Genomic DNA, 12,530 nt, shown 5'->3' with positions numbered 1-12,530 from the left:
TTCTAGAAGGCATGAGCTAGAAAGACTGACAGATGTGAAAGTGAAGTGTTTAACATAGAGATTATGAAAGGAATGCAATTTTTGGAAATAGTGAGATTTAGGGATTTTCAGGATTTATTTATCTAAAAATAACCAGGTACAGTGGAACACACTCATTATCCTCAGGAGGCTGGGACAGGAGGATAGATTTAGGGAAGGGTTTCTCCAACTCATATTGACATTTTAGAACAGATAATTCCTGATTCACAGGGGCTGTCCCAGGCTTTATAGTGTTTACTGCCATTCATGGTATCCAATAGTATATGCCAGTAATATCAGGCCCTGAGGTTGTGATAACCAAAAATGCCTTTGGACTTTGCAAAATCACTCAAGTTCAGAACCACTGGCTTAGATTATAACTACGTGGTTGAGATCACTGAAGGAGAAAAAGTTAAGAACTGAGAATTGAGGGAACTGAAAGAATCATGTATGAATCTAGCAGAATTGCCAAGAGTTCAGAGAGCAGTAGTACTTGAGAGAGTGACAAGGAACAGGAACCACAACAGTTAAAATGGAAGCAGATGGCTGGATGAAGTGGTACATACCCGTAATCCTAGCAGCTTGAGAGGCTGAGACAGGAGGATTGCAAGTTCAAAGTCAGCCTCAACAATTTAGCAATAAAATTAAAAAATGGCTTGGGATGTGGCTCAGTGGTTAAGTGCACAGAGTTCAATCCCTAGTATCAAAAACAAAAAACAAGCAAACAAAAAGAAGAAAGCAGATGGAGCTGAACACAATGGAGTGTGCCTGTAGTCTCAGTTAAAGGTCAAGGCAGGAAGATCACTTGGGCCAGTTGTCTGACACCAGCCTGGGCAATACACCAAGACCTCATTTCAAAAAAATAAATAAAAATAGCCAGGTACAGTGGTACACACCTGTAATCCTCAGGAGGCTGAGGCAGGAGGATAGCAAATTCAAAGCCAGCCTCAGCAACTTAGCAAGGCCCTAAGCAACTCAGAAAGACCCTGTCTCAAAATAAAAATAAGCAGGGCTGGGATGTGGTTAAGCACCCCAGGGTTCAATCCCTGATACCCAAAATAAAAATAAAAATGAAGCAGATGTCAGTAGATGACAACAATTAAGAGGAATGCCTGACAATCTAATAAGACAAAGCTGATGATATCACCAGTTTCTCAATAGTGGTAAAGTTGGCACTAGAATGGAGCCTCCTTTCCTAAGGCTTTTTTAAATGTCTAGAAGGTGGGCAGACACCTTCACATGATTTTGTGTTCAATTAAATTAGACTCACAGTCAAAAATAGGGGTCAGTCACAAACAATTGGCACTATTTCTGACTGCCATATATAACAAACAGCTGAAGGCACATATTTTTGGCTGAATACCAGTCTAAAAATAGGAATGTAACATCTTGGTTTTTAAAATACTTTCAGTTTTCTTTCCAGCCCTTAAAAATATTACACTGCCTTTGATTAGAAAAACATCATCTTTTACTAAATGATTGCATTTACCTATTTGCTATAGAGTAAACATAACAACATTTTCCTTAGATAACCAATCACCTTTCCCTTCATACAGTCTGACCATGAAGGAGAACAAAAAGACCTTAATATTACATGGACTGATTTGCAGTGTTCTCCAACTGTTCATCACCTGCTCCTCTCACTGCCACCTGGAAAGACATCATCCCACCAGACTACAAGCAGATTTAGAGCAAATACCCAATTTTCATCCCCACCTCCTTAAAGATATTTCTAAGGGAAGTACTCAAAATTAATAGATGTGTCCCTTGTACAGAAGCAGCAGCTTCAAGATTGGAAATTCAAACTATACTCTTATATATTAAGTTCCCCCAGAGTACTCTCATTGCAATAATTAAATCTTTAGGCCACAAGAAAGCCAGGTTCACTGAACTTCCACAAGCCCATATGCAGAATTCCATCTTGTTATGTTTAATACTGAATTTAAAATTTTATAACGCATAAACATGAAGCACAAAGATGGTGTCAAGGAACCATATGATGTTATCATCTAAGTCCTGCTCAACTGTATAGATTCCTGAATCGAATATTTAAAGCTAACACAAGACAAGGATGAAATCTTCTCACTTCAAGTCCCAAAATAGGCACATGTCAGAGCTCACCAATGGTATAATTATTTAGACTTTTATTTAGTATGATTACAACAACTAAGGTATTTTTATAAGTTATTTCTAAACTGGATACTTTGCTATTAGAAAAAGAAGAAAACAAAATCTTCATCATAAGAACTAGAATTAAAACCTCAGTTTTGTCACATATCAGCTGTAATGTTACTTAAAGCATCTGGTTTAACTGTCTCATCTGTTAAATGGGAATTATACTAACTTAGTCAATGTGAACAAAACATTCCTATAATATGAATAGCATAGTTCCAACACAATAATTGCTCAATAAATGAACAACAGCGCTTTTATTTTGTTGTTAATTAAAACAAACTTCAGAGAATGGAAATAAGATACTCTTACAGATAAGCTTCTCCACTTGAAAGATCAACAAAACATTCTGATTTTTTAATAACATAAAAGTTGGGGTCAGGCATGATTGTGCATGCCTGTAATCCCAGTAGCTTGGGAGTTTGAGACAGAGTTCTAAGCCACTCAGTGAGACCCTATCTCTAAATAAAATACAAAATAGGGCTGGGGATGTGGCTCATTGGTTAAGTTCCCCTGAGTTTAGTCCCCAGTACCAAAAAAAAAAAAAAAAAAAAAAAAGTTGGGCTTAAAGCTATTTTATTATTTATTTATAATTATAAGACAAATAAAACAAAGACGGGGAGCCTACCTTCCAAACTTTCTTGTTCATCAGAAGTATAAGCATCCATCTGACTTTGTTCCCGTAAGAAACGAATAACTGCATAAACTAGGTGTTTGATAGATGACATTTTAGGACCTTAAACACTTCCTTGATAAGAAAAATGAAAACATTGAGCTAAATTATTTTAAAGAATCATTCAGGAAAGTTATAAATAATAAAGGAAGGGTTACATATTACATTAAAAGTAAAGAACAGCCTAAAAATAGGAATGTAACATCTTGGTTTTTAAAATACTTTCAGTTTTCTTTCTGGCCCTTAAAAATATTATACTGCCTTTGATTAGAAAAACATCATCTTTTACTAAATGATTGCATTTACCTTTTTGCTACAGAGTAAACATAACAAACATTTTCTTTAGATAATGAATCACCTTTCCCTTCATGTAGAAATCCCCCTAAAAGGCCTTAGTACTAAGTTGAGGGGCATTTCATCCTGCTGATAAGATAAATGAAAACACTGAGCTCAATTATTTTAAAGAATCAAGAAAGTTATAAATCACCTTTCCCTGCACTACCTTGAGCTCTTTTTATAGAGTCAAGAGAGCACAAAGTATTATTATGGTAATTTATTACATATTTTAATTTAAACCCAGTAATATTAGACTACGTTAAATTTTCCATCAGTAATGTTTTTCAAAATACGTATAACATAAGCATAAACTTTCACTGTTATCTTATCTATATGGTATAGATACAGGAAAGAAATACAAATATAGAAATCCCCCTAAAGGCCTCAGTACTAAGTTGAGGGGCATTTCATCCTGCTGACTCAGAAGATGCTCCTTGTTGAGCATCTTCCTCTGGATCATGAGTTTTTAAAAAGTACTAATAATTTATGTTCCAGCTACTTTCATAGGTTGAGAGTCATTTGCTGAGGAAATACACTTAAGAACGGTTGTTCAACCATTGAGTGTCATTCTTGATAAAGGGCATTTCTATAATCCACGTACAAGTCAAGCAATTATTGCCTAAACCGATGGTTACTACAAACCCATCAGGGCTGTCTGCAGTAACTGGAAGCCCCCTGTCCTGTTCATTCACATGGAATACTATTGCATTCAAACAGTGGCGCAGGGCCAGCCAGCATTAATGGCTTATTTCCACTAAATCGCATCATCCATCTGCTCCCCAGGTTCCCTAATTCAAAGCCAGGGTGTGGTAACGCCCGCTAGGATGTTTATTATTTGGGTGCTTATTTTAAAGGCGAACCCAGCCTCTAGGCCATGGGCTATTACAAACTCTACATAAGGCCCCAGGACCGAAGGTGAACGAAAACAGATCGGAGAGACGGGGCACCGAAGGGAAAGGAGATGTGTAACCCCCTCCAGGCTTCTCCTCCTACCTCTCCTCAGGGCACATCCACCTCCCACTGCAATCCTCCTTCCCTCCGGTTACCGGGCCTCGCCTCGGCTCAGACGAGGTTTGCAGCGGGTGCGCGGTGCAGGCCTCCGTCTGGAGCTGCGGGAGACTCACCCTTTCCAGACAGAAGCCCCTTACCAGGCAAGAGGACGCGAAACGACGGCTGCGGGCCCCGGGGCGTTCGTAAGCCGGGCCGCTGGTGCCTGGTCCTTGGCTCGGGATCACAGCACTGGCCGGAGTCGCCCAAACTTCCCGGCTCCCGCGCCGCCGCCGCCGCCCCCTCAGCCCACCCGGCTGCGCGCTTGGCTCGGAGCTGCTGGGTCTCGCCGATTCCGCCCCGGGGGCGGTGCAGGACGCGTGGGGCGGGGAGGGGCGGGGCGCGGGGCGGGCCGGGGCGGGGCGCGGCGCGGGGCGGGCCTCCGTGGGCGCCGGCGTGGGGCTGCAGCACGTGGGAGGGCGCTGGCAGGCCAGCCGTCGCCGCGGTTCCGCTGTGGCCTTCAGCGCTAGGCCCACTCTCCGCTGCCGGGCGCCCGCCTCGGTCGCCCCCCAGACCCCAAGACCTTGCACCCGCTGCTGCCGGCCTCTCGGCGTGCCCATGATTGCCCGGTGCCTTTTGGCTGTGCGAGGCCTCCACAGGTACTTTCCGTGCGCGGGTTAACCTTGACCATGGTCAGGGCGGGGTCTTCTGCCTGGTTTATGCCAGGCGCCCTGGAGCAAGCTTTCCCCTCCCACGCACCTGGGAACCCCACCTCCTCACAACCTGCCTGGGCGACCCCTTAGGGACACCTGACGTGACTACCTGGGGTCACCTTTCCCTCCGGGATTCCCTCGAGAGGACATCCATTCCCCTTTGTTTGGGACTGCCTTTGCCGCAGTCAGCCAGACAGGTCACAGACCCAGCCGAAAATGAATGCAGAGAGCTGGGCTAGTTACGAAATGCTTTCATTTTCTCCCTTACCCAGAACTGCAGACCTGGCATTGAAAGTGCAGCAGTTGTAGACTTAGGAATAACAATTCTCATTTGCCCCTCATTCACATCATTAGCATTCCAGTCGTTTAACATATACACATGAAACCGCTTTGGTTTTGCCGCCTATTTCCGTCCGTGCCTTTTAATTTCCTTTTTATTTTCCTCCTCGCCATGAAACAAACATTCTGCCTCTTGTCAGAACCTATTGACTTGGCCCCAAAATTAAAGCTGTTTTGAATTGCTTCCTAACCACACCCCTCACAACAGACCAGTAGCAAGATGGTAAAAGAATTAAATTCTTTGCATGGATGCCCTGGTTTTCGGAAACAATGCAGCCACCACCCCCAAACCCAAATCTGACCAGAACTGTAAAGCCAAATGAAGTTTCAATTAAAAAAAGGAAGGTGTGTTTTGTCCTCGTTGTCTACAAAACTACGTTGGAACATGTCATCATTTAAGCTTTGTACAGTTTTCTATTGTCCATTGCCACTCAATTGTGTGGAGCTTTGTGTTGCTCAGTCTTGTGGAGTTATTGTGCATCCAGGGGACAATAGTAATTATAAAGAGTTAATGTGATGATTGTGAACATATTTTAGGTTGTCCTTTTTTCTTTTTTTTTTTTTTTTTTGCTAATCACACTGGAAGTGGTATTGCTGGCTAATAAAGTTATACCAACAAATGAAGATCTTTACATAATGCAGGTGTAAGGAGAGAATAAATTGTCATTTAAGACAGTTGTTCTTAACCTTTTTAAGTCTCAAGATCCCTTGAGCTCTCAAAAATTGTTAAGAACCTAAGATTGATTTGGGTTATATCTGCCCTATTTACCATATGATAAAGCTGTAACATTTTTTTCAGTATTTACTAGTTTATAAACAGTAATAAGTGTATTACATGCATAAATATTTTGTTTAGCCATTCATCTGTCAGTGCACACTTGGATTGCTTCTGCCTTTTGACTGTTGGATAATGCTTTGTGATCATTGGTATGTAACTATATTTGAGTCTGCTTTCAGTTCTTTGGGATATATACCTAGATGTGGAAAATGCTGGATCATATGGTAATGCTGTGTTTAATAATAATCATTCTAGGAATGTGATCATTTTGAATTTTTGCAAAACTAATGTGTGGCAATACAAGATAGCTGGATTTTTACATTTGCTCCTGCATTAAATTTATTTTACTTTTTTGTTTCGATTTAAAAAGATGAGGAAAATCCCACCCATACTCATGCAGTTGGAAAGAGGAATTGTTTAATAACTTTTTATCACATCAATTTTCAACAAATGGTAGTTTGAAAAAGTTTAATTGCAAAATGGAATCTGAAACTATGTCAATGTGTTTTTCTGACTGTTACATTAAAATTCACTGGGGTATCCTAAATCTTTTAATGAATCTTCTACCCTTCTATGATTTTGTAACATCAAACATGGATCATTTGGAAATTAGTGGTTGCCTTGATCTATAGATCTTCCTAATGTTGGCATATTCCATTATATAATATCGAACAGTCACATTCCTTAATGTCCTTATCAATCTTAGAAATGTTTTTAAGTGTTGGAAAGCTGTCAAGCTCACATTGCAGAAAGAAATTTCCAAACTTCTAATGTTCATTTGAAACCTAGAATTTCATCATTAGCAACACAAACTGTCAAGTTTTTTCCCTTGAAGTGACAGTCTCACTTTGTTACATTTTTTTAATTTAAATCACTTTGTTACATTTTTGACAGAACTTCTGCCAAATATTTAAGTCAGAATAATCATGATTTGTCTGAAAGTAGTTTGATCAAGTAAAAGTGGTGCTCCATTAAAAAAAAAAAGAAAGAAAAAGAAGGCAGTTTTAATTCACAATTCATTCAGTTGCACAAGTGCATTTTATTTGGACAACTGTTGTACCCAGGTGTACAACAGAAATGCTTTGCATGTACTAGTATTCCTATACATTAAGAGCTGAGATCTCATAAAATTCATAATTTTTGCTATTTTATCAAAGACATTCTAAGTGAAACTGACATTATTTTTAGTATGAGAGTGAGGTGGTAAAAGAATACAACTACTAATACAGTTTGGTGCCACTGCTTTGATTTGTGCTAAGGAGCCAATAGTTTTTTTCCATCATTCCTTTTCATCATCAATACAAAGTCAATACAGTTTTTTAAAAAGTTTTTTAAAAAGATGCCTTTATTGGGGCTGGGGATGTGGCTCGAGCGGTAGTGCGCTCACCTGGCATGCAGAGGCGCTGGGTTCGATCCTCAGCACCACATAAAAATAAATAAATAAATAAACAAACAAATAAATAAATAAAAATGTTGTGTCCACCAAAAACTAAAAAAAATAAATATTAAAAAAAATTCTCTCTCTCTCTCTCTCTCTCTCTCTCTCTCTCTCTCTCTCTCAAAAAATGCCTTTATATCAAATATTTTTAACTTCTGACTTCTTGAAAAGGCCTCAGGGATCTATCCCATACCTTACTCCCAAGATTTGTGGACTACTTTTTGAAAACTGCTGGAATGTGCTATCCCTTTTCTTTCTTTCTTTCTTTCTTTCTTTCTTCTTTTCTTCCTTTCTTCCTTTCTTTTTTTCTTAATATATTTTTAGTTGTACATGGACACAATACCTTCATTTCGTTTTTTTGGGTTTTTTTTAATATGGTGCCGAGGATTGAACCCAGCACCTCATGCATGCTAGGTAAGTGCTCTACCACTGTGCCACAACCATGGCCCCTCTTTCTTTCATATATATGTATATATACGTATATATATGTGTGTGTGTATATATATGTATGTATGTGTGTGTGTGTGTGTGTGTGTGTGTGTATATATATATATATATATCTTTATATGTTTTTTTAGTTGTCAGTGGTTCTTTATTTTATATGTAGTGCTGAGAATCACACATGCTAGGGAAGTGCTCTACAACTGACCACAACCCCAGCCCCCAAATTCTTTCTTTAAGAAAATATGTAAAAAGCACAGAAGCTGTTGTTAGAAGCTGGTGATCTACCATGTTAAACTGACTATATTGTTATTTCAGGGTATTTATTGCAGTTAATCACCATATACAGTAGTCCATGATTTAGGGCTTAGGTGACTTAATCACAGAATCTACTCTTTGTTTCAAAGTTCGTATCCTCCAAGAAAGGTTAATATTGGACAACATGGCCTCTCTGTTCTCATGTGTTTTTCCTGTTCTGACACTGGGGAGTTCATTTTAGCGTGAAAATGAACTAGGCATTAACTAGACTTTTGTTTAACTGACTTAGGCTTTCCCTTGGGTGTTCCCGTTGGCAGAGCTGCTATACACCCTTCCCAAGGTCATCTTGGTAGCCAAGATCATTGATGGGGGTATTAAGCCAAATTTCTTGAGAATAAATAGACTCAGGATCTGAGGATTGGTTGTAGTTGCTGTTAGCTAACTTTTTGACCTTAATCATTCACTTCATTGTACCTCTCTCTGGTTCTTTATTTTGCAAAATGAAAAGAACTAAACTAAATTACATCTAAGCTTTTTTTTTTTTTCCTAATTCTATGTTGCCATAGCAATTAAACCAGGAGAATTTGCCTTCCACCCTCGGCCTGATTGCACAGCATGTGAGCTCAGCAAAATTTAATGTATATCACAGGATGAAGGATGGATGGCATGGTCAGAGAAAAAAATGAGAAGGGCTATTCAACAACATTAAGCCCAAATTATAGATGTAATAACCCTAGTTTTCTCTTTCATTAAAAAAAATAGCTTGGTTTGGTTTTTAAAATTGTGACAGCAGTATAAGTTTTAATAGGAAGTTAGAAATAATCACAAACAAAAGAAAATATTAAAAGATACACAGTCTACCCAACCAGAAAAAACAGTTACTAATAGCTTCCAAAATATCTTCTGTCTACAGCTTATTTTTTCTTTTTTTCTGGTTGTAGATGGACAGAATCCTTTTATTTTATTTATTTTTTTATGTTGTGCTAAGGATCAAACCCAGTGCCTCACGCGTGGTAGGCAAGCACTCTGCCACTGAGCTGCAGCCCCTGCCCCTGTCTACAACTTTTTAAAAAACAAATGAAATGGCCATACTTATGATTTTTAATATAATATAAATATCCTTCCATAATATAAACGACTACATAGTCCATATGTTGATATATGACATTTGATTAATCTCTATCTTTGGACACATCAACTATTTCCAACTCCTTGCTATGGGTAATGGTACTTAGATAAACATTCTTATTAGGCTTTTCCAAGTCCTTAATTATTTTCTTAATAAAAATTCCTTATGAGTGGTATTGGCATATTACAGGGCATATAACTCTTGTAGGTCTTTGGTACTTTTTATCATATTCTTCTCCTAAAATCTTACACAAATTATACTGAAACAGCAGAACATGTAAGTGTAGTAGTTTGCATATTTGATATAGTTTCTAAGCATTTCAGTATTTTTTTATCCTTACCAGTTTTATAAATAGAAACTTCTCTTAATGTTCATTTCCTTCCATTTTTTTTTGATGGTTTATTCAATGGGTATAATTCCTTAAGAAAAATTTGGGAATGTGGTATAGAAACTAAAAAAGTTGTTTTCTAATGCAAAAATTTATTCATATAGAAAATCTTAGGGCTGTGGTTGTGGCTCAGTGACAGAGCGCTTGCCTTGCACATGTGAGGCACTGGGTTCGATCCTTAGCACCACATAAAAGAATAAAATAAAATAAAGGTATCATGTCTACATCTACAACTAAAAGAATATTAAAAAAAGAAAAATCTTAGAAATTTTTCATAAGTTTAATACTATTTGTATGTCTGACTGTAATTAAATAAAATTGAGACAGTTCCCCTAAATTCAGTGGGCGTAAACTCCAAATTTTAGGACAATGGTGCTAAAAAAAATAGTCTAATAAAGAAAGGGTTTTAAGTTACAAATATCAAAAGCTAGACTGTGATTATTTGTAAAAAAAAAAAAAATGGATAAAACAAAGATGGAAATTTTGTTTTTTGTTTTTGGTTGATTTTTTTGCCACTGATTTTGTTCAGAAACATCCTGATACTTACTCAAATTTAAATATTATCTTACCTTTGGTTAAGACAAAGCACAGGGCCGGGGGATGTGGCTCAAGAGGTAGCGCGCTCACCTGGCATGCTTGCAGCCGGGGTTTGATCCTCAGCACCACATACAAACAAAGACGTTGTGTCCACCGAAAAACTAAAAAAAAATTTTTAAAAAAGACAAAACACAGCACTTCCTGGGGAGAAATACCTACACTGAAGATGCAAAGAACCAAGCAAGTTTGCTAAGAGCCACAGCCAAGTAATATGATGCATGGCATTTTTGGTTGAAAGGAGATGGCAGCTAGCCATTGAGATGATATGATTATGTTAAGATTTGCATTCATATGGATATTGGACTCCTGCTGTTCACCTCGGCCTGCTGTGGGACTCCTGGAGAGTTCCCATTGGTTGGGGAAGTGCAGTAGGAGGGAATTCCGGGGGAGGAACTTCCTCTGGAGTTCCAGGAGAATGCTGCGTGAGTGAATCGGCAATCTTCCCTGGCATGTACGGGGCATTGGCGGCAGTTTCAAAAAATAAAGTTTGTTCCTGCTTGAGTGGCTCGTGATTTTGTGCCCAGCCAGACTGCAGCACAAGTTGATGTTTATTGAGTACCTGTGTGTATGTCAAGTTCTGCATTGCACAGGATATGTAACATAGTAGTCTAGGCTATAGGAATGTAGAACCAGCCTGCCTGGGTTTGAATGCTGGTTTTGCCACTGACTAGCACTGTGATCTTAGGCAAAGTTACTTATTTATGTCTTCTTTCCTCATCAGTAAATTGAGAATTTACTGGCAACTTTCTTCGCTGATCAGATATTTGAGTATTTATTATGTTTCTGAGGGCCTTCTACATCCTGGGATGTAGCAATGAACAAAGCAGACAAAAATCCTTGTGTTGATGGAATTTACATTGTAGTGGAAGAGACAACTAAAGAAAGTATGTGGTATGTTAAATGGGCAAATGTGCTAAGGAGCAAGAGTAAAGCAGGAAGGGTGATACTCAGGATTGATGGAAATGAAACTGTAGATAGTTAACAGGAAAGGCTCACTCAGAAGATGATAGTAGAGTAATGATCCAAGAGAAACGAGGGACCGTGCCATGCAATACCTGAAACAGGGCATTCTAAGCAGGAGAAATAGCAGATGCCAAAGACAGTATGTCTGGTTTGGGAAAGTGAAGAGGCCATTCTAACTAGGATGGAGTAAATATGAGGCTGACAAGTAGAAAATAAGACGGGAACATTGTACTCATATTTTAAGATTGAGAGATGATAAATCTAAAATGCTTTGCATATTACCTCAGTATATTCCTATTGCCACAGTAATGATTTATAACAAATTACATTTCAGTGATAAATGATAAATATTTATTTTTGCTGACCAATCTAAATGTTAGCTGGAAGAATTTTTCTAATCTTAATCATACACCTATGGTCATCCATGGGATATGTGGTCATCTCTGCTTATGCGGGTCACTTTTGCATTTTAGGGATGTAGGATGGCCAAAGCTGAGAGCATTCTGGTCCTCTTTTATGTGATCTTTCATCATTAAGGAGGCTACTGCTGCTGTGTTCTTGTGGAAGTGACAGAGTTCCGTGAGAGACGAGGAAGTGCGTAAATTCTCTAAAGGCCTACACTTGAAACTGGAGTACCATCAGCTCTGTCTGCCACATTCTGCTAGCCAAAGCAAGTGACAACACCATCCCAGATTTCAGAAGTGGAGAAATAGACTCTATCTCTTGATGGAAGGAGCAAAAAATTCACATTGTGAAAGGCATAGATACATCCAGGTATGAAGAATTGAGGACATGTTAGCAATTGGTCTACTACATGGTCACATAATACGGTCTCAGTAAATATCAACTATTTTTACCTTTATGGGTTGAAACAAAAATTGTGAGTTTTGTTTTGAAGGTTTTTTTTCTTTTTTTTTTATTGTTGGTTGTTCAAAACATTACATAGTTCTTGATATATCATATTTCACACTTTGATTCAAGTGGGTTATGAACTCCCATTTTTACCCCGTATACAGATTGCAGGATCACATCAGTTACACTTCCATTGATTTACATATTGCCATACTCATGTCTGTTGTATTCTGCTGCCTTTCCTATCCTCTACTATCCCCCCTCCCCTCCCCTTCCCTCCCCTCCCCTCTTCTCTTCTCTCTCTACCCCCTCTACTGTAATACAAGGGAGAGAAATGAATTACTGTTTTGAAGGTTTTTAAATTAGGATCATTGAGACCCTATGAGAGATGTTGCAATTTTTTTTCCCTCCTTTGAACTTTGGGATAGATAATTGTTGTCTTTTGCCT

At 38.6% G+C, this 12,530-nt stretch overlaps 2 protein-coding genes across 6 annotated transcripts in view; one reads left to right on the top strand and one right to left on the bottom strand.

Annotated features, from left to right (window-relative positions):
- Nucleotides 1–4,574, bottom strand: part of Sgtb (small glutamine rich tetratricopeptide repeat co-chaperone beta) — a 40,173-nt gene extending 35,599 nt beyond the window's left edge. Inside the window, exons 1-2 of one of the 4 annotated variants that reach the window (XM_078015865.1) lie at nucleotides 4,348–4,574; nucleotides 2,819–2,938 (exon numbers count right to left, since the gene is read on the bottom strand). In XM_078015865.1, the coding sequence (XP_077871991.1) occupies nucleotides 2,819–2,918 (100 nt within the window). In that variant the 5' untranslated portion in view covers nucleotides 2,919–2,938; nucleotides 4,348–4,574. Of the gene's footprint in view, nucleotides 1–2,818; nucleotides 2,939–4,192 lie in introns of all 4 variants that reach the window. The other 3 variants (XM_021722483.2, XM_005319560.5, XM_021722484.3) reach the window with 3 other exon arrangements.
- Nucleotides 4,575–4,613: 39 nt separating this feature from the next.
- The window catches only part of Nln (neurolysin), a 97,710-nt gene continuing 89,793 nt past the window's right edge, over nucleotides 4,614–12,530 (top strand). The window contains exons 1-2 of one of the 2 annotated variants that reach the window (XM_013356103.4): nucleotides 4,614–4,845; nucleotides 11,704–12,004. Coding sequence is in view for 1 of the 2 variants with exons in the window: in XM_005319558.5 (XP_005319615.1) it covers nucleotides 4,805–4,845 (41 nt within the window). In the remaining variant the exon portion in view is untranslated. The remainder of the gene's footprint in view (nucleotides 4,846–11,703; nucleotides 12,005–12,530) is intronic. The other variant, XM_005319558.5, reaches the window with a different exon arrangement.

The sequence above is a fragment of the Ictidomys tridecemlineatus genome, chromosome 1 (assembly GCF_052094955.1).
Source record: "Ictidomys tridecemlineatus isolate mIctTri1 chromosome 1, mIctTri1.hap1, whole genome shotgun sequence".
NCBI lineage: Eukaryota > Metazoa > Chordata > Mammalia > Rodentia > Sciuridae > Ictidomys > Ictidomys tridecemlineatus.
This window is presented reverse-complemented; position numbering and strand designations above follow the sequence as displayed.